Source organism: Agelaius tricolor, unplaced genomic scaffold (assembly GCF_023055355.1).
Source record: "Agelaius tricolor isolate 1412-34295 unplaced genomic scaffold, bAgeTri1.0.p SCAF_146, whole genome shotgun sequence".
Taxonomy (NCBI): domain Eukaryota; kingdom Metazoa; phylum Chordata; class Aves; order Passeriformes; family Icteridae; genus Agelaius; species Agelaius tricolor.
Window position 1 is genome coordinate 9599 of NW_027269406.1, and position 27993 is coordinate 37591.

At 61.2% G+C, this 27993-nt stretch overlaps 1 protein-coding gene across 9 annotated transcripts; it reads left to right on the forward strand.

Moving 5' to 3' along the window:
• The first annotated feature begins 289 nt into the window (after window positions 1-289).
• Window positions 290-27914, forward strand: VARS1 (valyl-tRNA synthetase 1). 9 transcript variants are annotated; one of them, XM_071420507.1, is made up of 33 exons: window positions 290-507; window positions 1456-1793; window positions 3531-3677; window positions 4601-4763; window positions 6115-6260; window positions 6352-6445; window positions 7321-7398; window positions 7726-7748; window positions 8373-8497; window positions 9601-9765; window positions 10734-10815; window positions 10915-11034; window positions 11947-12058; window positions 12832-12935; window positions 13640-13730; window positions 14296-14420; window positions 14746-14849; window positions 15974-16132; window positions 17384-17474; window positions 17999-18104; window positions 18752-18822; window positions 19438-19563; window positions 20426-20530; window positions 20669-20737; window positions 21376-21454; window positions 22280-22407; window positions 23102-23254; window positions 23989-24118; window positions 24925-25091; window positions 25780-25891; window positions 26385-26560; window positions 27132-27281; window positions 27801-27914. In XM_071420507.1, the coding sequence occupies exons 1-33, from the start codon at window positions 426-428 to the stop codon at window positions 27867-27869; spliced, it is 3990 nt and encodes a 1329-aa protein (XP_071276608.1). In that variant the 5' UTR covers window positions 290-425; the 3' UTR covers window positions 27870-27914. The 9 variants fall into 9 exon arrangements, with proteins under 9 accessions (XP_071276608.1, XP_071276607.1, XP_071276609.1 ...); XM_071420506.1 differs by lacking the exon at window positions 7726-7748 and having other exon boundaries at window positions 7321-7421; XM_071420508.1 differs by lacking the exon at window positions 7726-7748 and having other exon boundaries at window positions 6358-6445; window positions 7321-7421.
• The last annotated feature ends 79 nt before the right edge of the window (window positions 27915-27993 follow it).

Sequence of the window (27993 nt, forward strand, 5' to 3'; positions counted from 1 at the left end):
TGATTTTGGGTGGTTTGGGAGTTTTTGGGGTGGTTGGGGATTTTTACCGTGATTTTGGGATTTTATTTTCGTTGGTGTTTGGGGTGTTTTTGAGGTGATTTCGGGGTTTTTCGGGTGTTATTGAGGTGATTTTGGGTGGTTTTTTGTGTGATTTCGGGTGCTTTCGGGTGTTTTTTGGGCTGATTTCGGGGGTTTTTTCTGTTGTTGGGGCGGGTTTTCGGGTGATTTTGGGGTGATTTCGGGGTTTTTTCGGGTGTTTTTGGGCTGATTCCGAGTTTTTTTTCGGTATTTCCAAGCCCCCCCCCCCCCGTTTGCCTCTCGGAGTTTTTGCTCCTCCGCTCCGCTGGGGGGCGCCAAGCGCCGCGGGCTCGGCGCTCCCTTTGCGTCATCACCGCGGGCGCCGGAAGTGCGCCCCGCACCAGCCAATGGCAGCGCGGGGTTCCGCGCACGCGCAGCACGCTCCGCCCCCACGTGTCTCTCCTCCCGCCGCTGCCGCCGCCGCCGCAGGTACCGGGGGCCGTGGGGAGGGGCTGGGGGGGGCACGTGACCCCCGGGACCCCCAAAAAACCCCAAAAATAACCCCAAAAAAAACCCAAAAAAATCCCTGTACCCACAGGTCCCGGTACCGGCTCCCAGCCCCACCTGCGGCCCTCAGGGACCCCCCAAAAACTCCAAACTCACCCCCCAAAAAAAAACCCCCAGGAATCCTCAAACACTCCCCGGGACCCCCAAGAACCCCAAAATCACCCCAAAAAAACGCCTAAGAAACCCCTGTACCCACTGGTCCCATACCAGCCCCACAGACCCACCTGCGGCCCTCAGGGACCCCCAAACACCCCCCGGTGCCCCCCTGTGATCCCCATTTCCCCTCGTTAAGTTTATAATTCCCCCCCCATTTTTCCCCCCCCGTTAATTTTTTAACTTTTCCCCCATATTCCCTCCATTAATTCCCCAATTTTCCCCCATTTTTCCCCCCGTTAATTTTTAAATTTTCCCCCCATAAATTCCGCAATTTCCCCCCATTTTTCCCCCCGTTAATTTTTTAATTCTTCCCCCCATATTCCCCCCATTAATTCCCCATTATTCCCCCCTGTTAATATTTATAATTTTTTAATTTTTACCCCCGTATTCCCCCATTAACATTACATTAATTCCCCATTATTCCCCCCTGTTAATATTTATAATTTTTTAATTTTTACCCCGTATTCCCCCCATTAATTCCCCAATTTCCCCCCATTTTTCCCCCATTTTTTCCCCCCGTTAATTTTTTAATTTCCCCCTATATTCCCCCCATTAATTCCCCATTATTCCCCCCCGTTAATATTTATAATTTTTTAATTTTCCTCCCATATTCCCCCCATTAATTCCCCATTATTCCCCCCATTTTTCCCCCCATTAATATTCATAATTTTCAATTTCTCCCACTTTCCTCTTGTCCCCCCCCGCCCGTCCCAGCGATGCCGCCCCCCCCCGTGCTGCTGCTGCCGCCCCCCCCCGGGGACGCCCCCGCCCTTCGCGTCCTCATCGCCGCCCGTTTCTCCGGGGACCCCCCCCCGGCGCTGCAGCGCGTGGCCCCCGGGACCCCCGCCCCGCCCGGGACCCCCCCCCAGCCGCTGCCGCTGCTGCGAGCCCCGGGGGGCCCTGCTGGGCCCGGGGCGGCCGCGCTGCTGCTGAGCCCCCCCCGCCTGCGGGGCCGCGACCCGCGCGAGGCCGCCCTGGTGCGGCAGTGGGTGGCGTTCGCTGAGGGGGACCTGGGCACCGCGGCGGCCATCGCCATGGGGGGGCCCAAACAGGTGAGGGGGGGTCTGGGCAGGTGTCCTAGGGGGGTTTGGGGCAGTTTGGGGGGGTTACAGTGAGATTTGGGGGGGGTTTGGATGGGTTTGGGGGGGTACAGGGGGGCCTGTGGGTGGCGTTCGCTGAGGGGGACCTGGGCACCGCGGCGGCCATTGTGATGGGGGGGCCCAAACAGGTGAGGGGGGGTCCGGGATACCATTGGGGAGGGGTCCTGGGGGGGGTTTGGGGCAGTTTGGGGCAGTTTGGGGGGGTTACAGTGAGATTTGGGGGGATTTGGATGGGTTTGGGGGGGTACAGGGTGCGGCAGTGGGTGGCGTTCGCTGAGGGGGGACCTGGGCACCGCGGCGGCCTTCGCCATGGGGGGGCCCAAACAGGTGAGGGGGGGTCCTGGGTGGGTTTTTGGGGGTCCTGAGGGGTGTTCAGTGAGATTTGGGGGGATTTGGGGGGATTTGGGGGGATTTGGATGGGTTTGAGGGGGTACACGGGGGGCCATGGGTGGCGTTCGCTGAGGGGGACCTGGGGACAGCGGCGGCCTTGGCCATGGGGGGGCCCAAACAGGTGAGGGGGGGTCCGGGGGTACCATTGGGGAGGGGTCCTGGTGGGTTTGGGGGGTTACAGTGAGATTTTGGGGGGGATTTGGGGTGTTTTGAGGGGGTTTGGGGGGTATTTGGGGGGGTACAGGGTGCGGCAGTGGGTGGCGTTCGCTGAGGGGGACCTGGGCACCGCGGCGGCCATTGTGATGGGGGGCCCAAACAGGTGAGGGGGGTCCGGGGGACCATTGGGGAGGGGTCCTGGGGGGGTTTTGGGGTGTTTGGGGGGGTTACAGTGAGATTTTGGGGGGGATTTTGGGGTATTTGGGTGGCGTTCGCTGAGGGGGACCTGGGCACTGCGGCGGCCTTGGCCATGGGGGGGCCCAAACAGGTGAGGGGGGGTCCGGGGGTACCATTGTGGGGTGTTTGGGGGGTGTTCAGTGAGATTTGGGGGGATTCGGGTGTTTTGAGGGGGTTTTGTGGTGTTTGAGGGGGTACACGAGGGGCAGTGAGTGGCGTTCGCTGAGGGGGACCTGGGGACAGCGGCGGCCATTGTGGGGGGGGGCCCAAACAGGTGAGGGGGGTCTTGGGGGTAACATTGGGGAGGGTCCTGGGTGGTTTGAGGCAGTTTGGGGCAGTTTCGGGGGGTGTTACAGTGAGATTTTGGGGGGGATTTTGGGGTATTTGGGTGGCGTTTGCTGAGGGGGACCTGGGGACAGCGGCGGCCATTGTGAGGGGGGGGCCCAAACAGGTGAGGGGGGGGTCCAGAGGATGAAAATTTGGGGGGGTTTGGAGGGGCTTGGGGGAGAATTGGGGAGGTTTAGGGGGGTTTTGGGGGGATTTAGGGGCGGTATGGGGGGGTTAGAGGGGGATTTAGGGGCATTACAGGGGAATTGGGGGTCCCATGAGGTGAGGGGGGGTCTGGGGAGGGGTCCTGGGGGGGTTTTGGGGGGGTTGCACTGAGATTTTGGGGGGCACAGGGGGATTTGGGGTGGGTTTGGGTCTCTGGGGTATTTGGGGAGGGGTCCCTGACGCCCCCCGCCCCTCCCAGGCCCGGCCCCGGGGTCTCCAGGAGCTGCTCTGGGGGCTCTGGGTGACAATGGGTGACAATGGGGGGATTTGGGGGTCTCTGTGAGGGCTCTATGGGCTCTATGGGGGTTCAGGGGTATTTGGGGAGGGGTCTCTGACCCCCCTGCCCCTCCCCAGGCCCGGGCCCGGGGTCTCCAGGAGCTGCTCCGGGCCCTGGGGGCTCTCGAGTCCCACCTGAGCAGCGGCCGCTCCTTCCTGGTGGGCGACGGGGTCACCCTGGCCGATGTCACCGTGGTCTGTGCCCTGCTGGGGCCCTTCACGCAGGTCAGACCCCTCCCCAAATACTGCTGGGACCCCCAAGAACACCCCCAGAGCCCCCAAATCCTGCTGGGACCCCCGGGAGCGCCCCCAAATCCCCCTGAGACCCCCCCAATGTCACCCTGGCCGATGTCACCGGGGTCTGTGCCCTGCTGGGGCCCTTCACGCAGGTCAGACCCCTCCCCAAATACTGCTGGGACCCCCAGGAGGGACCCCAGACCCCTCTGAGACCCCAAATCCTGCTGGGACCCCCGGGAGCGCCCCCAAATCCCCCTGAGACCCCCCCAATGTCACCCTGGCCGATGTCACCGTGGTCTGTGCCCTGCTGGGGCCCTTCACGCAGGTCAGACCCCTCCCCAAATTCCGCTGGGACCCCCAAGAACACCCCCAGAGCCCCCAAATCCTGCTGGGACCCCCGGGAGCGCCCCCAAATCCCCCTGAGACCCCCCCAATGTCACCCTGGCCGATGTCACTGGGGTCTGTGCCCTGCTGGGGCCCTTCACGTAGGTGAGACCCCTCCCCAAATTCCGCTGGGACCCCCAAGAACACCCCCAGACCCCCCTGAGACCCCTCCCCACATTCCTGACCCCCCCCAGGTGCTGGACGCCCCCTCCCGGGCCCCATTTCTGGGGGTCTCACGTTGGTTCCCGTCCTGTGTCCGTCCCTGTCCCTCTGTCCATCCCTGTCCCTATGCCCTGTGTGACCCCCCCATGCCCTGTGTGACCCCTCCCCACATTCCTGACCCCCCCAATGACCCCTCCCCACATTCCTGCCCCCCCCCAGGTGCTGGACGCCCCCTCCCGGGCCCCGTTCCCGGGGGTCTCCCGTTGGTTCCTGTCCCTCTGTCCATCCCTGTCCCTCTGTCCATTGATGTCCCTCTGTCCATCCGTGTGTCACCTGTGACCCCTGACCCTTGTGCCCCCCCCCAGGTGCTGGACGCCCCCTCCCGGGCCCCATTTCCGGGGGTCTCCCGTTGGTTCCTCTCCTGTGCCCGCCTGCCCCAGTTCCGGGCCGAGCTGGGGGACCTGGAGCTCTGCGGGGGGGGCGGGGGCGCCCCCGAGGGGACCCCCGGGACCCCCAAGGAGACCCCCGGTGAGGCTGGGGGGGGTCAGGGGGAGGGAGGGAAATGGGGGTTTTGGGGGGAAATGCGGGGATTTTGGGGTTTGGGGGAGGGGAGATGGAGATTTGGGGGGGGAGTTGAAATTTGGGGGGATTTGAGGGGGGGGATGGAGATTTTGGGGGGGATTTTGGGGGGGGATTGAAATTTGGGGGGTGGGAATGGAGATTTGGGGAGGAATGGAGATTTTGGGGGGGAAAACGGAGATTTTGGGGGGATTTGAGGTGGGAGGTAAATTGAGATTTTGGGGTGGGGAAATGCAGATTTTGGGGGTGATTTGGGGGGGGAGAATGGAGGTTTTGGGGCGATTTGAGGAGGGTAAATTAAGATTTTGGGGTGAGAAAATGGAGATTTCGGGGCAATTTGAGGGAGGGGGAAATTGAGATTTTGGTAGGGAAAATGCAGATTTTGGGGTGGGGAAATGCAGATTTTGGGGCAATTTGAGGGAGGAAATTGAGATTTTGGGGTGGGAAAATGCAGATTTTGGGGGGCAATTTGAGAAGATAAATTGAGATTTTGGGGTGGGAAAATGCCGATTTTTGGGCAATTTGAGGGAGGAAATTGAGATTTTGGGGTGGGAAAATTGAGATTTTTGGGGGCAATTTGAGAAGGTAAATTGAGATTTTGGGGAGGGAAAATGCAGATTTTGGGGTGAGAAAATGCAGATTTTTGGGGCAATTTGAGGGAGGGGGAAATTGAGATTTTGGTAGGGAAAATGCAGATTTTGGGGTGGGGAAATGCAGATTTTGGGGCGATTTGAGGGAGGAAATTGAGATTTTGGGAGGGAAAAATGCCGATTTTTGGGGCGATTTGAGGGGGGGAAAATGCAGGTTTTGGGAGGGAAAATGCAGATTTTTGGGTCAATTTGAGGGGGGGAAATTGAGATTTTGGGGTGGGAAAATGGAGATTTTGGGGCAATTTGAGGGAGAAAATTGATATTTTGGGAGGGAAAATGCAGATTTTGGGAGGGAAAATGCAGATTTTGGGGGCGATTTGAGGAGGTAAATTGAGATTTTGGGAGGGAAAAATGCCGATTTTTGGGGCGATTTGAGGGGGGGAAATTGAGATTTTGGGGTGGGAAAATTGAGATTTTTGGGGCAATTTGAGGGAGGAAATTGAGATTTTGGGAGGGAAGATGGAGATTTTGGGGGCGTTTTGGGGGATAATGGAGATTTTGGGCTTTGGGGTGGGAAAATGGAGATTTTGGGGCGATTTGAGGGAGGAAATTGATATTTTGGGAGGAAAAATGCGGATTTTGGGAGGGAAAATGGGGATTTTGGGGGTCTCACACTGTGACCCCCCCTTTCCCCCCTCCTCGCCCACCAGAGCCGCCCCCGGGGGGGGTCCCGGGGGGGGTCCCGGCCGCGCCCCCCGGCCCGGCCAAGAGCGCGGCGCAGCTGAAGAAGGAGGCCAAGAAACGCGAGAAAATGGAGAAATTCCAGCAGAAACAGGAGAAGAACCGGCAGCTGCAGGTGGGGGGGGATCCCTGGGGGTCCCTGGGGGGGGTCCCTGGGGGTCCCTGGGGGGGTCCCGGGGCTCCCCTGACCCCCCTGACGCCCCCAGGCCCAGGCCCAGGCCAAGGCCAAGCCCAGCAGGGCCCGGCGGGAGCTGCAGGGGCTGCGCTACGAGACCCCCACCCCCCCCGGCTGCAAGAAGGGTGAGGAGGGGGCCGGGGGGGGCTTGGAAAGGGTTTGGGGGGGGTCTGGGGGTGTTTGGGGGGGTTTTGGGGGGTCTGGGAGGGCTCCAAGGGTGTTTGGGGGGGGTCTCAGGTGGATTTTGGGGAGGGTTTGGGGGGGTTTTGGGGGTCTGGGGGGGGCTCCAAGGGCGTTTGGGGGGGATCTGGGGGGCCTCCAGGGGTGTTTGGGTGGGTCTGGGGGGGCTCCAAGGGCGTTTGGGGGGGGTCTCAGGAGGGTTTGGGGGGGCTCAGGTGGATTTTGGGGAGGGTTTGAGGGGGTTTTGAGGTGCTTGGAGGGTGTTTGGGGGGATTCTGGGGGTCTCAGGAGGGTTTGGGGGGGCCCAGAGGGATTTTGGGGAGGGTTTGGGGGGGTTTTGGTGGGTCTGGGGGGGCTCCGAGGGTGTTTGGGGGGGGTCTCAGGTGGATTTTGGGGGGGGTCTCAGGAGGGTTTGGGGAGGCTCAGGTGGATTTTGGGGAGGGTTTGGGGGGTCTGGGGGTGCTTTTGGGGGTCTCAGGAGGGTTTGGGGGGGATCTGGGGGGGCTCCAGGGGTGTTTGGGGGGGTCTGGGGGGGCTCCAAGGGCGTTTGGGGGGGTCTCAGGAGGGTTTGGGGGGGTCTCAGGTGGATTTTGGGGGATTCTGGGGGCGCTTTTGGGGGTCTCAGGAGGATTTGGGGAGGTCTGGGGGGGCCTCAGGATGGTTTGGGTGGGTTTTGGGTGGGTCTGGGGGGGTGTTTGGCACCTCAGTGGGTCTGGGTGGGTTTGGGGGGACCTCAGTGGGTCTGGGGGGCTTTTTTGGGACCTCAGTGGGTCTGGGGGGCTCCGTGGCCGGGCCCTGACCCCTCGGGACCCCTCCCCAGACGTGGGGGGACCCCTGCCCGAGAGCTACAGCCCCGGCTACGTGGAGGCGGCCTGGTACAGCTGGTGGGAGCAGGAGGGCTTCTTCCGGCCGGAATGGGGCGTGAGTGGGGGTCCTAAATGGGTCTGGGGGTCCTAAATGGGTCTGGGGGTGTCCTGGGGGGGTTTGGGGCAGTTTGGGGCAGTTTTGGGGGGTTTGGGGCAGCCCTGGTACAGCTGGTGGGAGCAGGAGGCTTCTTCCGGCCGGAATGGGGCGTGAGTGGGGGTCCTAAATGGGTCTGGGGGTCCTAAATGGGTCTGGGGGCAGTTTGGGGCTGTTTCAGGGGGTCTAGGGGCAGTTTTGGGGCAGTTTTGGGGCAGTTTTGGGGGATTTGGGGCAGCCCTTGTACAGCTGGTGGGAGCAGGAGGCTTCTTCCGGCCCGAGTGGGGCGTGAGTGGGGGTCCTAAATGGGTCTGGGGGGCTCTAAATGGGTCTGGGGGCTGTTTCAGGCAGTTTGCGGCTGTTTTGGGGCTGTTTTGGGGCAGTTTTGGGGGGTTTGGGGCAGCCCTGGTACAGCTGGTGGGAGCAGGAGGCTTCTTCCGGCCGGAATGGGGCGTGAGTGGGGGTCCTAAATGGGTCTGGGGGGTTTAAAGGGGTCTGGGGGCAGTTTGGGGCTGTTTCAGGGGGTCTGGGGGCAGTTTGGGGCAGTTTTGGGGGGGTTTGGGGCAGTTTTGGGGCAGTTCTGGGGCTGTTTGGGGCAGTTTTGGGGGGTTTTTGGGGGTCCCTGGTGTGGGTTTTTGGGGCAGTTTTGGGGGTGTTTGGGGCAGTTTGGGGCAGTTTTGGGGCAGTTTTGGGGCAGTTTTGGGGGTTTTTGGGGGTTTTTGGGGAGGTTTTAGGGCAGTTTGGGGCAGTTTTGGGGCAGTTTTGGGGGGTTTTTGGGGCAGTTTTGGGGGTTTTTGGGGGGGGTTTTGGGGCAGTTTAGGGGGTTTTTGGGGGGTTTTTGGGGGTTTTTGGGGCGGTTTTTGGGGTTTTTGGGGGTCCCCAAGCCCCCCTGACCCCCCCCGTGCCCCCCAGCGCTCCCTGGACGCCCCCAACCCCCGGGGGGTGTTCGTGATGTGCCTCCCCCCCCCCAACGTCACCGGGACCCTGCACCTGGGCCACGCCCTGACCGTGGCCATCCAGGACACGCTGACCCGCTGGTGAGTGACCACAGTGACCATGAGTGACCATGAGTGACCATAGTGACCATAGTGACCATTGAGTGACCATTGAGTGACCATAGTGACCACAGTGACCATAGTGACCATTGGGGACAGGGACCCTGCACCTGGGCCACGCCCTGACCGTGGCCATCCAGGACACGCTGACCCGCTGGTGAGTGACCGTGAGTGACCATAGTGACCATGAGTGACCATAGTGACCATAGTGACTATAGTGACCATGAGTGACCATTGAGTGACCATTGAGTGACCATGAGTGACCACTGAGTGACCACAGTGACCGCTGGGCATGGGGAGTGACCACAGTGACCGCAGTGACCACAGTGACCATCAGGGACACAGGAGTGACCACAGAGTGACCACTATAGTGACCCATAGAGTGACCCATAGAATGGTCACTAGTGGCCACCTGAGATCTGTGGAGTGACCCCAATGTCCCCAGTGTCCCCAATGTCCCCAAAGTCCCCAATGTCCCCAATGTCCCCATTGCCCCCAATGTCCCCAATGTCCCCAATGTCCCCTCGTTGTCCCCAATCCCCCCAATGCCCCCAATGCCCCCAATGTCCCCAATGTCCCCAATCCCCCCAATGTCCCCATTGTCCCTAATGCCCCCAATGCCCCCATTGCCCCCAATGCCCCCATTGTCCCCATTGTCCCCATTGCCCCCAATGCCCCCAATGTCCCCAATCCCCCCAATGCCCCCAATGTCCCCAATGCCCCCTCATTGTCCCCAATGTCCCCAATCCCCCCAATGTCCCCAATGTCCCCAATGTCCCCAATGTCCCCAATGTCCCCAATGTCCCCAATCCCCCCAATGTCCCCAATGTCCCCAATGCCCCCAATGTCCCCAATGTCCCCTCATTGTCCCCAATGCCCCCAATGTCCCCAATGTCCCCAATGCCCCCAATGCCCCCAATGTCCCCACTGTCCCCTCATTGTCCCCTCATTGTCCCCCTGCAGGCACCGCATGCGGGGGCTGACCACGCTCTGGGCCCCGGGCTGTGACCCCAATGTCCCCATTGTCCCCAATGTCCCCAATGTCCCCTCATTGTCCCCAATGTCCCCTCATTGTCCCCCTGCAGGCACCGCATGCGGGGGCTGACCACGCTCTGGGCCCCGGGCTGTGACCACGCCGGCATCGCCACCCAGGTGGTCGTGGAGCGGCGCCTGCTGCGCTCCCGGGGCCTCACTCGGCACCAGCTGGGCCGCGAGGCCTTCCTGGGCGAGGTGTGGCGCTGGAAGGACGAGTGAGTGACCAATGGGTGACCAATGGGTGACCACTGAGTGACCAATGGGTGACCACTGAGTGACCAATGGGTGACCACTGGGGGGGTGTGACCCCTGAGGGACCCTTGAGTGACCCCTGACTGCTGGGCGAGGTGTGGCGCTGGAAGGACGAGTGAGTGACCACTGAGTGACCAATGGGTGACCAATGGGTGACCAATGGGGGGGTGTGACCCCTGAGGGACCACTGAGTGACCCCTGACTGCTGGGCGAGGTGTGGCGCTGGAAGGACGAGTGAGTGACCAATGGGGGACCCATGGGTGACCAATGGGTGACCAATGACTGCTGGGCGAGGTGTGGCGCTGGAAGGACGAGTGAGTGACCAATGGGGGACCAACGGGTGACCAATGGGTGACCAATGGGGGGTGTGACCCCTGAGTGACCAATGGGTGACCAATGACTGCTGGGCGAGGTGTGGCGCTGGAAGGACGAGTGAGTGACCAATGGGGGACCTGGGGTGACCAATGGGTGACCAATGGGTGACCAATGGGGGGGTGTGACCCCTGAGGGACCACTGAGTGACCCCTGACTGCTGGGGGGGTGTGGCACTGGAAGGACGAGTGAGTGACCACTGAGTGACCAACGGGTGACCTCTGGGGGGGTGTGACCACTGAGTGACCAATGGGTGACCACTGAGTGACCCCAAAGTCATCCCCAGGACCCCAGAGCGACCCAGGGCACCCCAAAGTGACCCAGGGCACCCCTAAATGACCCAAAGGGACCCCAAAGCAACCCCAGAGTGACCCAGGGCACCCCTAAATGACCCCTAAGTAACCCCAAAGTGATCCAGGGCACCCCAAAGTGAACGCAAAGGGACCCCCGAGTGCCCCCCGCGTGACCCCCGTGTGACCCCGAGTGCCCCCCGCGTGACCCCCGCGTGACCCCGCGTGACCCCCACATGACCCCCGCGTGACCCCGCGCTGCCCCCCAGGAAGGGCGACCGCATTTACCAGCAGCTGCGGCGCCTGGGAGCCTCCATGGACTGGGAGCGCGCCTGTTTCACCATGGACCCCGTGAGTGGGGGTCCCCAGAGCCCCCTGTGACCCCCCCATGACCCCTGTGACCCCCCTGTGACCCCCCCGTGACCCCGCCTGACCCCGCCTGACCCGCAGAAAATGAGCCGGGCCGTGACCGAGGCCTTCGTGAGGCTGCACGAGCAGGGCCTGATCTACCGGAGCCGGCGCATCGTGCACTGGAGCTGCGCCCTGCGCTCGGCCATCTCCGACATTGAGGTACCCAAAACACCCCAAAATCACCCCAAAATCCTGCCCCGGGACCCCCAAAACAGCCCCTGAAACACTGCACAAAACCTGCCCCAAAATCCCTCAAAAAACCCCCCAAATCCCCTGGGATCGTGCACTGGAGCTGCGCCCTGCGCTCGGCCATCTCGGACATTGAGGTACCCAAAACACCCCAAAATCACCCCAAAATCACCCCAAAATCACCCCAAAAATATCCCCAAAACAGCCCCCAAATCACTGCCCAAAATACACCCAAAATCGCCCCAAAATCCCTCAAAATCGCCCCAAAATCCCCTGGGATCGTGCACTGGAGCTGCGCCCTGTGCTCGGCCATCTCGGACATTGAGGTACCCAAAACGCCCCAAAAACACCCCAAAATTACCCCAAAATATCCCCAAAAATATCCCCAAAAATACCCCAACAATATCCCAAAAATACCCCCAAAAATACCCCCAAAACACCCCAAAAATACCCCAAAATCCTGCCCAAAACACCCCAAAAACACCCCAAAATCCTGCCCAAACCCCCTCTGGAGGTTTTGGGGGGTCTGGGGGGGGCTTTTGGGGTCTCACTGGGGTTTTTGGGGTAATTTTGGGCCGTTTTTGGGGTCTCAGGTGGAGAAGAAGGAGCTGGGGTTTTGGGGGTTATTTTGGGGATTTCATTGGGGTTTTTGGGGTAATTTTGTGCATTTTTGGGGTCCCCCGGTGGAGAAGAAGGAGCTGGGGAGGTTTAGGGTTTTTGGGGTTATTTTGGGGGTTTCACTGGGGTTTTTGGGGTAATTTTGGGGTAACTTTGGGCGTTTTTGGGGTCTCAGGTGGAGAAGAAGGAGCTGGGGATTTGGGGATGTTTTTGGGGGTTTCATTGGGGTTTTTGGGGTAACTTTGGGCGTTTTTGGGGTCTCAGGTGGAGAAGAAGGAGCTGGGGGGCCGCACCCTGCTCAGGGTCCCGGGCTATGAGGAGCCCGTGGAGTTCGGGGTCCTGGTGGCCTTCGCCTACCCCCTGGAGGGGGGCGCCGGTAATTGGGTCTGGGGGCTTTGGGGGGTCCTGGGGGGTCCTGGGGGCTTGGGGAACCCCTGGAGGGGGGCGCCGGTAATTGGGTCTGGGGTCTCTGTGGGGTCTCTGTAGGGTTTGGGGCGGGTCCATGGGGGTCCCTATGGAGTCCCTGTGGGATTTGGGGAGGGTCCATGGGGGTCTCTTTGGGGTCTCCGGGATTTTGGGGTGGTTATGGGTGTCTCTGGGGGGAGGTCCCTGGGGATTTGGGGGGGTCCCAGGGTATTTGGGGTGGGGTCCTGGGGGTCCCCATGGGGTCTGGGGGTCCCTGTGGGGTCTCTGTGTGTGTTTGGGGTCCCCGTGGGGTCTCTGGGGGTCTCTGTGTGTTTGGGGGGGGTCTCTGGGGGGGTCCCTGTGTGTTTGGGGTCTCTGTGGGATTTGGGGGGTCCCTATGGGGTCTCTGGGGGTCTCTGGGGTCCCTGTGTGTGTTTGGGGTCCCTGTGGGGTCTCTGGGGGGTTTGGGGGGATCCCTATGGGGTCCCTGTGTGTGTTTGGGGGGGGTCTCTGGGGGGGTCCCTGTGTGTGTTGGGGTCCCTGTGGGGTCCCTGTGGGATTTGGGGGGGTCCCTATGGGGTCCCTGTGTGTGTTTGGGGTCCCTATGGGGTCCCTGTGTGTGTTTGGGGGGGCTCTCTGGGGTTCCTGTGTGTGTGGGGTCCCTGTGGGGTCTCTGGGGGGTTTGGGGGGGGTCCCTATGGGGTCCCTGTGTGTGTTTGGGGTCCCCACGCGCCCCCTGCCCAGGTGAGGGGGAGGAGCCCCCCGAGGTCGTGGTGGCCACGACGCGCCTGGAGACGATGCTGGGGGACGAGGCCGTGGCCGTGCACCCCGAGGACCCCCGGTACCAGGTGAGCAGGGGCACCTGGGGCACCTGGGGCACACCTGGGGTACACCTGGGGTACACCTGGGGTACACCTGGGGCACCTGGGATACACCTGGGGCACCTGGGATACACCTGGGGTACCTGGGATACACCTGGGGCACCTGGGGCACCTGGGGTACACCTGGGGGGGCTGGGATACACCTGGGGTACACCTGGGATACACCTGGGATACACCTGGGATACACCTGGGGCACCTGGGGCACCTGGGGTACACCTGGGATACACCTGGGGCACCTGGGGTACACCTGGGGGGGCTGGGATACACCTGGGGGGGCTGGGATACACCTGGGGAACACCTGGGGCACACCTGGGATACACCTGGGGAACACCTGGGGGCACCTGGGATACACCTGGGGTACCTGGGATAAACCTGGGGCACACCTGGGATACACCTGGGGTACACCTGGGCACACCTGGGGCACACCTGGGATACACCTGGGATACACCCGGGCACACCTGGGCACACCTGGGGCACACCTGGGCACACCTGGGCTCACCTGTGGGCGTGGCCACCACCCCTGACCCCACCCCATCCCAGGTGAGGGGCGGCCCCTGCCCGGGTGTGGCCGTGGCGCCCCAGAGTGGGCGTGGCCAGGCCCGTTCCCAGGTGGGTGTGGCCATCCCTGGGCGCGTCCCTGACGGCCCCGCCCCCTCTGTCCCGCCCCCCAGCACCTGCGTGGGCGGAGCGTGCGTCACCCAATCACGGGCCGGGTCCTGCCCATCCTGCACGACGCCTTCGTGGACCCCCAGTTCGGCACCGGTGAGGGGCGGGGCCTCGGGGGGCGGGGCATGGAGGAGGCGGGGTCTGGGGTGGGGCTTTATGGGGGTGTGGTTATTTAGGGGTGTGGCTGTTTAGGGGTGTGGCCTCTTTGGGTGGGGCTGTTTTGGGGTGTGACTTGAAAGGGCGTGGCCTCATTGGGTGTGGTTATTTAGGGTGTGGCTTAGAAGGGTGTGTCTGGGTGTGGCTATGCAGGGGTGTGGCTGCTTTGGGGTGTGGCTTGGAGAGGGTGTGGCCCCGTTGGGTGTGGTTATTTTGGGGTGTGGCTTCAATGGGCGTGGACTGATTGGGAGTGGCCGATTTTGGGGTGTGCCCATTCGGGGGTGTGGCTTAGATGGGCGTGGTTATTTAGGGGTGTGTCTCCCTTAGCATGCGACCATTTTGGGGTGTGGCTTAGAGGGGCGCGGCCTGGTTGGGTGTGGCACTTTCGGGGCGTGTTTCCCGTGGGCGTGGCCTAAAGGGTTACACACCCATGGGCGTGGCCGGGCTGGGCGTGTCCCTCCTCCGCGCGGGGGGGGCGTGTCCCAACGCTTGGCCCCGCCCCCAGGCGCGGTCAAGATCACCCCCGCCCACGACGCCGTCGACTTCGAGGTGGGGCAGCGCCACGGGCTGGGCGTGGCCACGGTCATCGGCGAGGACGGCGCCATGGTCAACGTCCCCGCCCCCTTCCTGGTCAGTTCGGGGCGTTTTGGGGCGTTTTGGTCATTTTTGGTTAATTTTGGGGGATTTGAGGTGTTTTGGGGTTATTTTGGGTGGTTTTGGGCCACGGGCTGGGCGTGGCCGTGGTCATCGGTGTGGGCGGTGCCATGGTCAACGTCCCCGCCCCCTTCCTGGTCAGTTTGGGCCGTTTGGGGCCGTTTTGGGGCATTTTTTGACATTTTGGGGCATTTCGGGGTATTTTGGGCTATTTTGGGCTATTGTGGTCACTCAGGGGTGCTGTGGTCACTCAGTGGTCACTCAGTGGTCACTCTGGTCACTCATTGGTCACTCTGTCCAGGGCATGCCGCGGTTCCAGGCCCGCCGGGCGCTGCTCGAGACCCTCAAGGAGCGGGGGCTGTTCCGGGGCGTGACCGAGAACCCCATGGTGGTGCCCATCTGCAGGTGAGGGGGCAGGTAACACACCTGGGACAGGTGACACACCTGGGACAGGTAACACACCTGGGGACACACCTGGGACAGGTGACACACCTGGGGACACACCTGGGACACACCTGGGGACACCTGGGACAGGTAACACACCTGGGGACACTGAGAACCCCATGGTGGTGCCCATCTGCAGGTGAGGGGGGCAGGTAACACACCTGGGACAGGTGACACACCTGGGGACACACCTGGGACACACCTGGGGATACTGAGAACCCCATGGTGGTGCCCATCTGCAGGTGAGGGACAGGTGACACACCTGGGGACACAGATGACAATAGATAACAGTAGGTGTCACCCAGGTGTCACTCAGGTGTCACAGGTGTCACTCAGGTGTCACTCAGGTGTCTCCCCCAGCCGTTCCAAGGATGTCCTGGAGCCCCGGGCCGTGCCCCAGTGGTGACAATAGATAACAATAGATAACAGGTGTCACACAGGTGTCACTCAGGTGTCACTCAGGTGTCACTCAGGTGTCACTCAGGTGTCACTCAGGTAACTCAGGTGTCTCTCCCAGCTGCTCCAAGGACATCCTGGAGCCCCGGGCCGTGCCCCAGTGGTGACAATGGATAACAATGGATAACAATAGATAACAATAGATGACAGGTGTCACTCAGGTGTCACACAGGTGTCACTCAGGTGTCACAGGTGCCCCTGTACCTGTCCCCCAGCCGTTCCAAGGACGTGCTGGAGCCCCGGGCCGTGCCCCAGTGGTGACAATATATAACAATAGATAACAGGTGTCACTCAGGTGTCACTCAGGTGTCACACAGGTGTCACTCAGGTGATGCTCAGGTGTCACAGGTGCCCCTGTACCTGTCCCCCAGCCGCTCCAAGGACGTGCTGGAGCCCCGGGCCGTGCCCCAGTGGTGACAATGGATAACAATAGATAACAGGTGTCACACAGGTGTCACTCAGGTGTCACACAGGTGTCACTCAGGTGTCACTCAGGTAACTCAGGTGTCTCTCACAGCCGTTCCAAGGACGTCCTGGAGCCCCGGGCTGTGCCCCAGTGGTGACAATGGATAACAATAGATAACAGGTGTCACTCAGGTGTCACAGGTGTCCCTGTACCTGTCCCCCAGCCGCTCCAAGGATGTCCTGGAGCCCCGGGCCGTGCCCCAGTGGTTCGTGCGCTGCCAGGGCCTGGCCGGGGCCGCGGCGGCCGCCGTGCGCAGGGGGGACCTGAGGCTGCACCCGCCCGGCCACGCCCGCACCTGGTTCACCTGGATGGACAACATCAGGTGAGAGAGAGCCCAAACCTGCCCAAAACTGCCCCAAACTGCCCCAAAACCTGCCCCAAAACCGCCCCAAAATCACACCCGCACCTGGTTCACCTGGATGGACAACATCAGGTGAGAGAGAGCCCAAACCTGCCCAAAACTGCCCCAAAACTGCCCAAAACCTGCCCAAAACCGCCCCAAAACCACCCCAAAACGGCTCCAAATCTGCCCCAAAACTGCCCCAAATCCACCCCAAAACCACACCCATAACCACACCCGCACCTGGTTCACCTGGATGGACAACATCAGGTGAGAGAGAGCCCCAAAACTGCCCCAAACCTGCCCAAAACCTGCCCCAAAACCGCCCCAAAACCTGCCCCAAAATCACACCTGCACCTGGTTCACCTGGATGGACAACATCAGGTGAGAGAGAGCCCAAAACTGCCCAAAACTGCCCCAAAACTGCCCCAAACCTGCCCCAAATCCACCCCAAAACCACACCCATAACCACACCCGCACCTGGTTCACCTGGATGGACAACATCAGGTGAGAGAGAGCCCCAAACCTGCCCAAAACTGCCCCAAAACCTGCCCCAAAACCACACCCATAACCACGCCCCATAACCACACCCACACCTGCCCCATAACCCTGCCCCACACCTGGTTCACCTGGATGGACGCAGGTGAGGCTCTGCCCCAGGTGTGCTCACCTGTCCCTCACCTGTCCCTCACCTGTCCCTGTCCCTCACCTGTCCCTCCTGTCCCTCACTTGTCCCACCTGTCTCACCTGTCCCTCACCTGTCCCTCACCTGTCCCTCACCTGTCCCTCACCTGTCCCCCACCTGTCCTTCACCTGTCCCCCACCTGTCCCTCACCTGTCTCTCACCTGTCCCACCTGTCTCTCACCTGTCCCTCACCTGTCTCTCACCTGTCCCTCACCTGTCTCACCTGTCCCAGCTGTCCCCCACCTGTCCCTCACCTGTCCCTGTCCCTCACCTGTCTCACCTGTCCCTCACCTGTCCCCCACCTGTCTCTCACCTGTCCCTCACCTGTCCCTCCTGTCCCTCACCTGTCCCACCTGTCTCACCTGTCCCCCACCTGTCCCTCACCTGTCCCTGTCCCTCACCTGTCCCTCCTGTCCCTCACCTGTCCCACCTGTCTCACCTGTCCCTCACCTGTCCCTGTCCCTCACCTGTCCCTCCTGTCCCTCACCTGTCCCTCACCTGTCCCTCACCTGTCTCACCTGTGTCCCTCACCTGTCCCACCTGTGCAGGGACTGGTGCATCTCCCGGCAGCTCTGGTGGGGCCATCGCATCCCCGCCTATTTCGTCACCATCGACGACCCCCAGGTGCCACCTGGGCAGGTGAGGCTGGGCGGGGCTGGGGAGGGGCTCAGCGGGGTTGGGGTCACTTTTGGGGGGATTTTGGGGTGATTTTGGGCGGTTTTGGGGTCACAGGAGGAAGATGAGCGGTTCTGGGTCAGGGAGGGTTCTGGGGTCAGTTTTGGGGTGATTTTTGGGGTGATTTTTGTGGTTTTTGGGTCATTTTTGGCGTTTCAGGATGAAGATGAGCGGTTCTGGGTCAGGGAGGGTTTTGGGGTCAGTTTTGGGATTTTTGGGGTCACATTTTGGGTTTTTTGGGGTTTTGGGGGTTCGAGGATGAAGATGAGTGGTTCTGGGTTAGTTTTGGGGTGATTTTTGTGGTTTTGGGGTATTTTTGGTGTTTCAGGATGAAGATGAGCGGTTCTGGGTCAGGGAGGGTTTTGGGGTGATTTTTGGGGTGATTTTTGTGGTTTTGGCCCCTCAGGATGAAGATGAGCGGTTCTGGGTCAGTTTTGGGGTGATTTGGGGTGATTTTGGGGTGATTTTGGGCGGTTTTGGCCCCTCAGGATGAAGATGAGCGGTTCTGGGTCAGCGGGCGCTCCCCGGACGAGGCTCGGGCCAAAGCGGCCGCAGCGTTCGGGGTCAGCCCCGAGCTGGTCAGGCTGAGACAAGGTGGGAATGGGAACAAACTGGGAATGGACTGGGAACGGACTGGGAACGGACTGGGGGGGACTGGGATAAACTGGGATAAACTGGGATAAACTGGGAACAAACTGGGAACGGACTGGGAGGGACTGGGAGGGACTGGGATAAACTGGGAACGGACTGGGAGGGACTGGGGGGGAGAATGAGCGGGACCCTGGTGGTCACTCCTGGTCACTCTGGTCCTAACGGTCACTCCTGGTCACTCCTTGGCCCTGCTGTCCCTGGCGGTCACTGTGGTCACTGTGGTGGTCACTGTGGTCACTGTGGTCACTCTGTTGGTCACTCTGTTGGTCACTGATGGTCCCTGTGGTCACTGATGGTCACTCTGATGGTCACTGTGGTCACTCTGGTCACTCTGTTGGTCCCTGTGGTCACTCCATTGGTCACTCTGGTCCCTGTGGTCCCTGTGGTCACTCTGGTCCCTCTGGTCACTCTGGTGGTCACTCTGGTCACCCTGGTGGTCACTCTGTTGGTCACTGTTGGTCACTGATAGTCACTCCATTGGTCACTCTGGTCACTGTGTTGGTCACTGTTGGTCACTGTGATCACTCTGGTCACCCTGGTGGTCACTCTGTTGGTCACTGATGGTCACTCTGGTCACTCTGTCCGGCCAGACGAGGACGTTCTGGACACTTGGTTCTCCTCCGGCCTCTTCCCCTTCTCCATCTTCGGCTGGCCCGAGCAGGTGCGGCCTGGGGGGGTCCGGGGGCAGTTTGGGGGCAATTTGGGCAAATTTGGGGGTCCCAGGGGCTGTTTTGGGGTCCCTGGGAGGAATTTGGGGGGATTTTGGGTTTTTTTGGGGGTCCTGTCCTCACTTTGGGGTCCCTGGGGGTTTTATGGGGGTCCCTGTGGGGTTTTTGGGGGTCCCTGTTGGGGTTTGGGGTGCCTGGGGTGGTTTTGGGGTCCCTGGGGTGGTTTTGGGGGTGTTTGGGGGTTTTTGGGGGTCTCATCCTCACTTTGGGGTCCCTGTGGGGTTTTTGGGGTCCCTGGGGTGGTTTTGGGGGGATTTTGGGTTTTTTTGGGGGTTCCATCCTCATTTTGGGGTCCGTGGGTGGTTTTGGGATCCCTGGGGGGTTTTGGGGAGATTTGGGGTTTTTGGGGGTCCCGTCCTCACTTTGGGGTCCCTGGGGTGGTTTTGGGGGGATTTTGGGGTTTTTTTGGGGGTCCCATCCTCATTTTGGGGTCCCCCAGACCCCGGACCTGGAGCGTTTCTACCCGGGGTCCCTGTGGGGTTTTTGGGGGGATTTTGGGTTTATTTTGGGGGTCCCGTTCTCACTTTGGGGTCCCCCTGTGCCCCCAGACCCCGGACCTGGAGCGTTTCTACCCGGGGTCGCTGCTGGAGACCGGGCACGACATCCTCTTCTTCTGGGTGGCCAGGATGGTGATGCTGGGGCTGGCCCTGACTGGGAAACTGCCCTTCCGCGAGGTGGGACCCCAAAAACGCCCGGATTCACCCCAAAAATCACCCCGAAAAATCACCGCGAAAATATCCCTGAAAATAACCCCAAACCCACCCTAAATAACCCCAAAAAATACCCCAAAATCCACCCTAAATAACCCCAAAATCCTCAGTGGTGGTGCTGGGGCTGGCCCTGACCGGGAAACTGCCCTTCCGCGAGGTGGGACCCCAAAAACGCCCGGATTCACCCCAAAAATCACCCCGAAAAATAACTGCAAATATATCCCTGAAAATGCCCCAAAACCCACCCTAAATAACCCCAAACCCACCCTAAATAACCCCAAAATCCACCCAGTGGTGATGCTGGGGCTGGCCCTGACCGAGAAGCTGCCCTTCCGTGAGGTGGGACCCCAAAAATGCCCGGATTCACCCCAAAACCGCCCGGATTCACCCCAAAAATCACCCCGAAAAATATCCCCCAAAATAACCCCAAAAAATCCCCCCAAAACGCCCTGGCCCCACCTGTCCCCAGGTGTGTCCCTGTCCCCAGGTGTGTCCCTGTCCCCAGGTGTGTCTCACCTGTCCCACCTGTCCCCAGGTGTGTCACCTGTCTCTCACCTGTCCCTCACCTGTCCCCACCCGTCCCAGGTTTACCTGCCCTGTCCCTCACTGTCCCCCCTGTCCCCAGGTCTGTCCCCTGTCCCCAGGTTTACCTGCCCTGTCCCCAGGTCTGTCCCTGTCCCCAGGTGTATGTACCTGCCCTGTCCCCCCAGGTGTCTCACCTGTCCCCCCCTGTCCCCCCCTGTCCCAGGTGTCTCACCTGTCCCCCCAGGTGTCTCACCTGTCCCCAGGTGTCTCACCTGTCCCCACCTGTCCCCCCCCATCCCAGGTTTACCTTCACGCCATCGTGCGCGACGCCCACGGCCGCAAGATGAGCAAATCCCTGGGCAACGTCATCGACCCCCTGGACGTCATCACGGGGGTCACGCTGCAGGTGGGACCCAAAAACACCCAAAAGCACCCGAAAACACCCCAAAAATACCCCAAAAACACCCCAAAAACCCCCCAAAAACCCCCCAAAAAAACCCCAAAATACCCAAAACCACCAAAAAATCCCCGAAATGCCCGCCAGGAGCTGCACCAGCAGCTGGAGAGCAGCAACCTGGACCCGGCCGAGCTGGAGCGGGCACGGGAGGGACAGGTGGGGAAATGGGGGGAAATGGGGGGAAATGGGGGGATTTGAGGGGTTTGGGGGGATTTGGGGGATTTTGGGGGGAGAATTGGGGTGGATTTCAGGGAGGTTTTGGGGGGATTTTGGGGGGATTTCAAGGAGATTTCGGGGAGAATTGAGGTGGATTTGGGGTGGATTTGGGGGAATTTGGGGGAATTTGGGGGGAATTTGGGGCATCTGGGGGGATTTCAGGGAGGTTTGGAGGAGAATTGGGGTGGATTTGGGGGGGATTTGGGGGGTCCAGGAGGAATCTGGGGGGATCTGGGTGGGTCCAGGTGGATTTGGGGGTTTTGGGGGGGGTCTGGGGGGAATATTTGGGGTGGATTTGGGGGAATTTTGGGGAGAATTGGGGTGGATTTGGGGGCTCTGGTGGGGTCAAGGGGGAATTGGAGGCACTTGGGGTGGATTTGGGGGGGGTCCAGGGGGGTTTGGGGTGGATTTGGGGGGGTCTGGGGGAGATTTCGGGGGAGGTTTTGGGGAGGTTTTGGGGAGGTTTTGGGGAGGTTTTGGGGGAGATTTTGGGGGTGTTTTTGGGAGGGTTTGAGGGTGTTTTGGGGGTGTTTTTGGGGGTGTTTTGGGGGGGTCTTTATCCCCTTTGGGCCCCCCAGAAACGCGACTTCCCCGAGGGGATCCCCGAGTGCGGGACGGACGCGCTGCGCTTCGCCCTCTGCGCCTACACGGCCCAGGGTACGCAGAAAACACCCAAAACACCCCAAAACCCACCCAAAACACCCCAGAAACGCCCCAAAACCCACCCAAAACGTCCTGAAACTGCCCCAAAACACCCCGAAACCGACCCAAAACACCCCGAAACCGACCCCAAACACCCCAAAACGCCCTGAAACTGATCCAAAACACCCCAAAACCGACCCAAAACACCCCAAAAATGCCCCGAAACCGACCCAAAACCGACCCAAAATACCCCAAAAACGCCCCAAAACCGACCCAAAACACCCCAAAACCAACCCCAAACACCCCAAAAACGCCCTGAAACCGACCCAAAACACCCCAGAACACCCCAAAACCGACCCAAAACCGACCCAAAACACCCCAAAAATGCCCCGAAACCGACCCAAAACCGACCCAAAATACCCCAGAAACGCCCCAAAACCGACCCAAAACACCCCAAAACCAACCCCAAACACCCCTAAACACCCCAAAACCGACCCAAAACACCCCCAAAACGCCCTGAAACCGACCCAAACCATCCCGAACATCCTAAACACACCCAAATCACCCCAAAACCATCCCAAAACTGCCCCAAATCGCCCCAAAATCAACCCAAAACTGCTCCAAATCACCCCAGAACACCCCAAAACCTCACCAAACCCACCCCTGACCCCCATTTTACCCCAAACCCCCCCCGTTTTACCCCATTTTCACCCCCAGGCCGGGACATCAACCTGGCCGTGGGGCGGGTTCTGGGGTACCTGACCCCCTGACCCCCTGTTTTACCCCAAACCCCCCCGTTTTGCCCCAAACCCCCCCATTTTACCCCATTTTCACCCCCAGGCCGGGACATCAACCTGGACGTGGGGCGGGTTCTGGGCTATCGCCATTTCTGTAACAAGGTCTGGAACGGGGCCCGGTTCGTGCTCAGGGCGCTGGGCCCGGGCTACCGGCCCCCCCCGGATACAGAGGTACCCCCAAACCCCCCGGGACCCCCCCGGGACCCCCTGAACCGCCCCATAGCCCCCCTGAGCCCCCCGGCCCCCCCCGGATACAGAGGTACCCCCAAACCCCCCCGGGAACCCCCCGGGACCCCCAGGACCTCCCCATAGTCCCCCTGAATCCCCTCAGACCCCCTGAGACCCCCCTGGGACCCCCCAGTTATGGAGCTGAGACCCCCCCCCCCCTCCCCAACCCATTGGGGTTTGCTGACCCCCACAATGTCCCCAATGTCCCCATTGCCCCCAATGCCCCCATTGCCCCCCAATGCCCCCAGTGTCCCCAATCCCCCCAATGTCCCCATTGCCCCCAATCCCCCCAGTGTCCCCACTGTCCCCCCACTGTGTCCCCATTGTCCCCATTGCCCCCCAGTGTCCCCAATCCCCCCATATCCCCCCCATTGTCCCCACTGTCCCCCCACTGTCCCCATTGTCCCCATTGTCCCCAGTGTCCCCCCACTGTCCCCATATCCCCCCCATTGTCCCCATTGCGTCCCCACTGTCCCCATATCCCCCCAGTGTCCCCATGTCCCCCCATTGTCCCCATGTCCCCCCATTGTCCCCACTGTCCCCCCACTGTCCCCGTGTCCCCCCAGTGTCCCCAATCCCCCCATATCCCCCCCATTGTCCCCACTGTCCCCCCACTGTCCCCATTGTGTCCCCCCAGTGTCCGCGCTGGTCCCTGGCCGAGCGCTGGGTCCGGAGCCGCCTCAGCCGCGCCGTGCGGGGCTGCGGGGCCGCCCTGGGCGCCTTCGACTTCCCCGGCGCCACCACGGCCGTGCACGGGTTCTGGCTCTATGAGCTCTGTGATGTGTACCTGGTATGGGGACACCATGGGGACATTGGGGACACTGGGGGTAATGGGGACATTGGGGTTATGGGGCTCTGTGGGCCACCACGGCCGTGCACGGCTTCTGGCTCTACGAGCTCTGTGACGTCTACCTGGTATGGGGACACCATGGGGACACTGGGGACATTGGGGACATTGGGGACATTGGGGACACCATGGGGACATTGGGGACATTGGGGTGTCTGTGGGGTTATGGGGTTATGGGGCTCTATGGGGCCACCACGGCCGTGCACGGGTTCTGGGTCTATGAGCTCTGTGACGTCTACCTGGTATGGGGACATTGGGGACACCATGGGGACATTGGGGACATTGGGGACACTGGGGACACCATGGGGACATTGGGGACACTGGGCGTAATGGGGACATTGGGGACACTGGGGACATTGGGGACATTGGGGACACTGGGGGTTATGGGGGCTCTATGGGGCCACCACGGCCGTGCACGGGTTCTGGATGTTTTTTGGGGTCCCAGGGTGGTTTTTGGAGTCCCTGTCGGTGTTTTAGGGTCTGTGGGTATTTCCTGGGTTCTTGGGGTGGTTTTTGGGGTCCCGGGTTGGTTTTTTGGGTTCCTGGGGTGGTTTCCTGTGTTCCCAGGTTGGTTTTTGGGTTCCTGGGGTGGTTTCCTGTGTTCCCGGGTTGGTTTTTTGGGGTTTTTGGGGCCGTTTTTTGGGGTTTCTGACCCTCTTTCCCCCTCCCCCCCCCAGGAATGCGTGAAGCCGGTGCTGGCCCGAGCAAGCCCCGCCCAGCCCGGGGGGGAGGGGCCCCGCGAGGAGGGGGAGGGGCCGCACGAGGAGGGGGAGGGGCACGACGAGGAGGAGGAGGAGGAGGAGCGAGGTGAGGGGGAGGGGCAGGAGGGGTTCTGGGGTTTTTTGGGGGGGGGTTTGGGGGGTCCTGGGGGGGTTTTCGGGGGGTTTGGGGTTCTGATGATGCTGATGGTGATGATGGTGATGGTGATGAAGGTGATGATGATGATGGTGATGGTGATGATGATGGTGATGATGGTGATGATGATGATGATGGTGATGATGGTGATGATGGTGATGAAGATGATGGTGATGGTGATGGTGATGATGGTGATGGTGATGATGATGATGGTGATGGTGATGGTGATGATGATGATGATGGTGATGAAGATGATGATGGTGATGGTGATGGTGATGATGATGATGATGGTGATGATGATGATGGTGATGGTGATGATGGTGATGATGGTGATGATGGTGATGATGGTGATGAAGATGATGATGGTGATGGTGATGATGACGATGATGACGATGGTGATGAAGGTGACCTGGAGGCCGTCAGGGCCACCCCGCTCACCTGGGCAGGTGTCAGTTCAGTTCTGGGGGTTTGGGTGGTTTTTGTGGGGTTTTTTGGGGTTTATTTGTGGTTGTTTGGGGGTTTTTGGGGTGATGACGATGACGATGATGATGATGAAGGTGACCCAGAGGCCGTCAGGGCCGCGCTGCTCACCCAGGCAGGTTGGGGCAGGTGTCAGTTCTGGGGTTTTTTGGGTGTTTTTTTGGGGATTTTGGGTTTTTTTGGGGGATTGTGGGGTTTTTCGGGGTGCTGATTTCAATTACGATGATGATGGTGATGATGATGATGATGATGATGACGATGATGACGATGGTCCCCAGGTGACCCGGAGGCCGCCAGGGCCACCCTGCTCACCTGCCTGGAGGCGGGGCTGCGCCTCCTGGCCCCCTTCATGCCCTTCCTGGCCGAGGAGCTCTGGCAGCGCCTGCCCCACGCCCCCCCTGCGCCCCCCAGCGTCAGCCTGGCCCCGTTCCCCGAGCCCGAGCAGGTGGGCAGGGGGCTGGGGGGATTGAGGGGGCTCGGGGGGTCCTGGAGGGGATCTGGGGGGTTCAGGGGGGGATTTGGGGGGTCCTGGAGGGGATCTGGGGGGTCCTGACAGGGATTTGGGGGGTCCTGGGGGTGTTTGGGGGGTTCTGGGGGGGTTTGGGGGGTCCTGGGGGTGTTTGGGGGGTTCAAAGGGGGATTTGAGGGGTCCCTGGAGGGGATTTGAGGCATCCTGAGGGGGTTTTGGGGGGGTCCTGAGGGGAATTTGGGCGGTTCAGGGAGGAATTGGGGCATCCTGAGGGGGATTTGGGGGGTCCTGAGGGGAATTTGGGGGGTTTGAAGGGTTTAAAGGGTTCAGGGGGGGATTTGGGGGGTCCTGAGGGGAATTTGGGGGGTTCCTGGGGTGGATTTGGGAGGTTCCTGGTGGTGTTTATGGGGCTCGGGGGGTCCTGTGGTTATTTTGGGCATCCTTAGGGAGGGCTGTTTTGGGGGTCCCAGGGGGTTTCTGGGGCTGTTTTGGAGGTTCCTGGGGCTGTTTGGGGGTCCCAGGGTGTCCCTGGGGCTGTTTCGGGGGTCCCAGGGTGTCCCTGGGGCTGTTTTGGGGGTCCCTGGGGCTGTTTCGGGGGTTCCTGGGGCTGTTTCGGGGGTTTTTGGGGGTCCCTAAGCCGCCCCCCTCCTCTGTCCCCCCCCAGTTTTGCTGGCAGGACGAGGAGGCCGAGGCCACCATGGAGTTCGTGCTGAGCATCGTGAGGGCCCTGAGGAGCCTGAGGGCCGCGCACGGCCTGACCCGCCAGAGGCCCCAGTGTGAGCCTGGGGGGCTTTGGGGGGCTCAAATGGGGGTCTGGGGGCTCAAATGGGGGTCTGGGGGCTCAAATGGGGGTCTGGGGGCTTGAACCAGGGATTTGGGGGGGTTTAATGGGGTTTAATGGGGGTTTAATGGGGGTTTGGGGGCCCTGAGCATTGTGAGGGCCCTGAGGGCCGCGCACGGCCTGACCCGCCAGAGGCCCCAGTGTGAGCTGGGGAGGGGTCCTGGGGGCTTCGGGGGGCTCAAGCAGGGGTTTGGGGGGGGCTTAATGGGAGTTTGGGGGGTGTTTGGGGGGTCAAACAGGGGTCTGGGGGCTTGAACCAGGGATTTGGGGGGGTTTAATGGGGGTTTGAGGGGGCTTTGGGGGGCTCAAATGGGGGCTCAAATGGGGGTCTGGGGTCGCCTGGGGATCTCTGGGTGTTCCCGGGGGTCTCTGGGTGTTTTTTCCGGGGGTCTCCAACCCCCCCTCTCTCTCTCTCTGCCCCCCCCCAGGTTTCCTGCAGACCCCAGACCCATCCTGGGGGTCCCGGGCCCGGCGCTGCCGGGGGCTCCTGCGGGCGCTGGGGGGGGTGGGCTCGGTGCAGCTGCTGGGGGGGGGTCAGGAGCCCCCCCAGGGCTGCGCCGTGGCCGTGGCGTCCGAGCGCTGCACGGTGCACCTGCTGCTGCAGGTGAGACACGCCCACCCGTGACGTCATCATAGGGACCGGGGTGACGTCATCGGGGGCGGGGAGCTCAGTTTGGGGCGGTTTTGGGTCAGTTTGTGCAGTTTTGGGCCCGTCCGAGCGCTGCACGGTGCACCTGCTGCTGCAGGTGAGACACGCCCACCCGTGACATCATCAGGGTGATGTCATCGGGGTGACGTCATCGGGGGCGGGGAGCTCAGTCTGGGGCGGTTTTGGGTCACTTTGGGGTCAGTTTGTGCAGTTTTGGGCCCGTCCGAGCGCTGCACGGGGCACCTGCTGCTGCAGGTGAGCCACGCCCACCCCATGACGTCAGCGCGGTGACGTCATCGGGGACGGGGAGCTCAGTTTGGGGGAATTTTTTGGGGTGCTTTTCCCAATTTTTGGTTTTTTTCCCCCATTCCAGGGCATCGTGGACCCCCCCTCGGAGCTGGCCCGGCTCGGGGGGCAGTGTCACGATTTCGCCCCCATTTTTGGGGTGTTTTCCCCCATTTTTGGGGTGTTTTCTCCCCAATTTTTTTGTTTTTTCCCAATTTTTGCGTTTTTTCCCCCATTCCAGGGCGTCGTGGACCCCCCCTCGGAGCTGGCCCGGCTCGGGGGGCGCCGCCTGGAGCTCGGCCGGGCCCTGGAGCGGCTCCGGGAGCGCCGGGGGGGCCCCGGCTACGCCCAGAAGGTCCCGGCCCAGGTGCAGGAGAGCGACGAGGCCAAGGTGGGCACGGGGGGGGCGATTTTGGGGGGATTTGGGGCTTTTTGGGGGGCTTTTTGGGGGGATTTAGGGGGGATTTGGGGCGGTTTTGGTGGGATTTGGGGTTTTTTAGGGGATTTTGGGGGGGATTTAGGGTTTTTCAGGGGATTTTGGGGAGAATTTGGGGTTTTTTAGGGGATTTTGGGGGAGATTTTGGGGTTTTTTTAGGTGATTTTGGGGGGATTTGGGTTTTTTTAGGGGATTTTGGGGTTTTTTAGGGGATTTTCGGGGATTTGGGGGGAATTTAGGGCTTTTTAGGGGATTTTGGAGGGTTTGGGAGTTTTTCGGGGATATGGGGAATTTTAGGGAGGGTCAGGGGGGGTTTGGGGAAATTTTAGGGAGGATTTCGGGCTAGGGGAGGGGCTCTGGTGGGGTTTTGGGGATTTTTGGGGGCATTTTCGGGGTTTTTGGGGGGGATTTTAGGGCATCCTGGGGGGTTTTTGGGGGGGTCCCACCCTGACGCCCCCCCCCCCCCCCCCGCAGCTGTCCCAGCTGGAGTCGGAGCTGCGGAACGTTCTGGAAGCCGAGGAGCTGATGAGGAAAATGCTGTGACCCCCCCCAGGCCCCCTCCCCAAATAAAGCCGAGCTTGGCCCCGCCCCCCCAGCCTCGATCTCATTTGGGGACCTGCGGGGGGCGTGGCCGGGTTGGATTAATGAGGGGGGGCGTGGTCGGGAT

Excerpts from the sequence above, each read along its gene's own strand:
- VARS1 (XM_071420506.1), top strand. The coding sequence starts at position 426 with ATGGCAGCGCGGGGTTCCGCGCACGCGCAGCACGCTCCGCCCCCACGT. Across the intron at positions 14,850-15,973 it reads ATGGTGGTGCCCATCTGCAG|CCGCTCCAAGGATGTCCTGG; the intron begins GTGAGGGGGCAG and ends CCTGTCCCCCAG. Across the intron at positions 25,092-25,779 it reads CGTTCCCCGAGCCCGAGCAG|TTTTGCTGGCAGGACGAGGA; the intron begins GTGGGCAGGGGG and ends GTCCCCCCCCAG.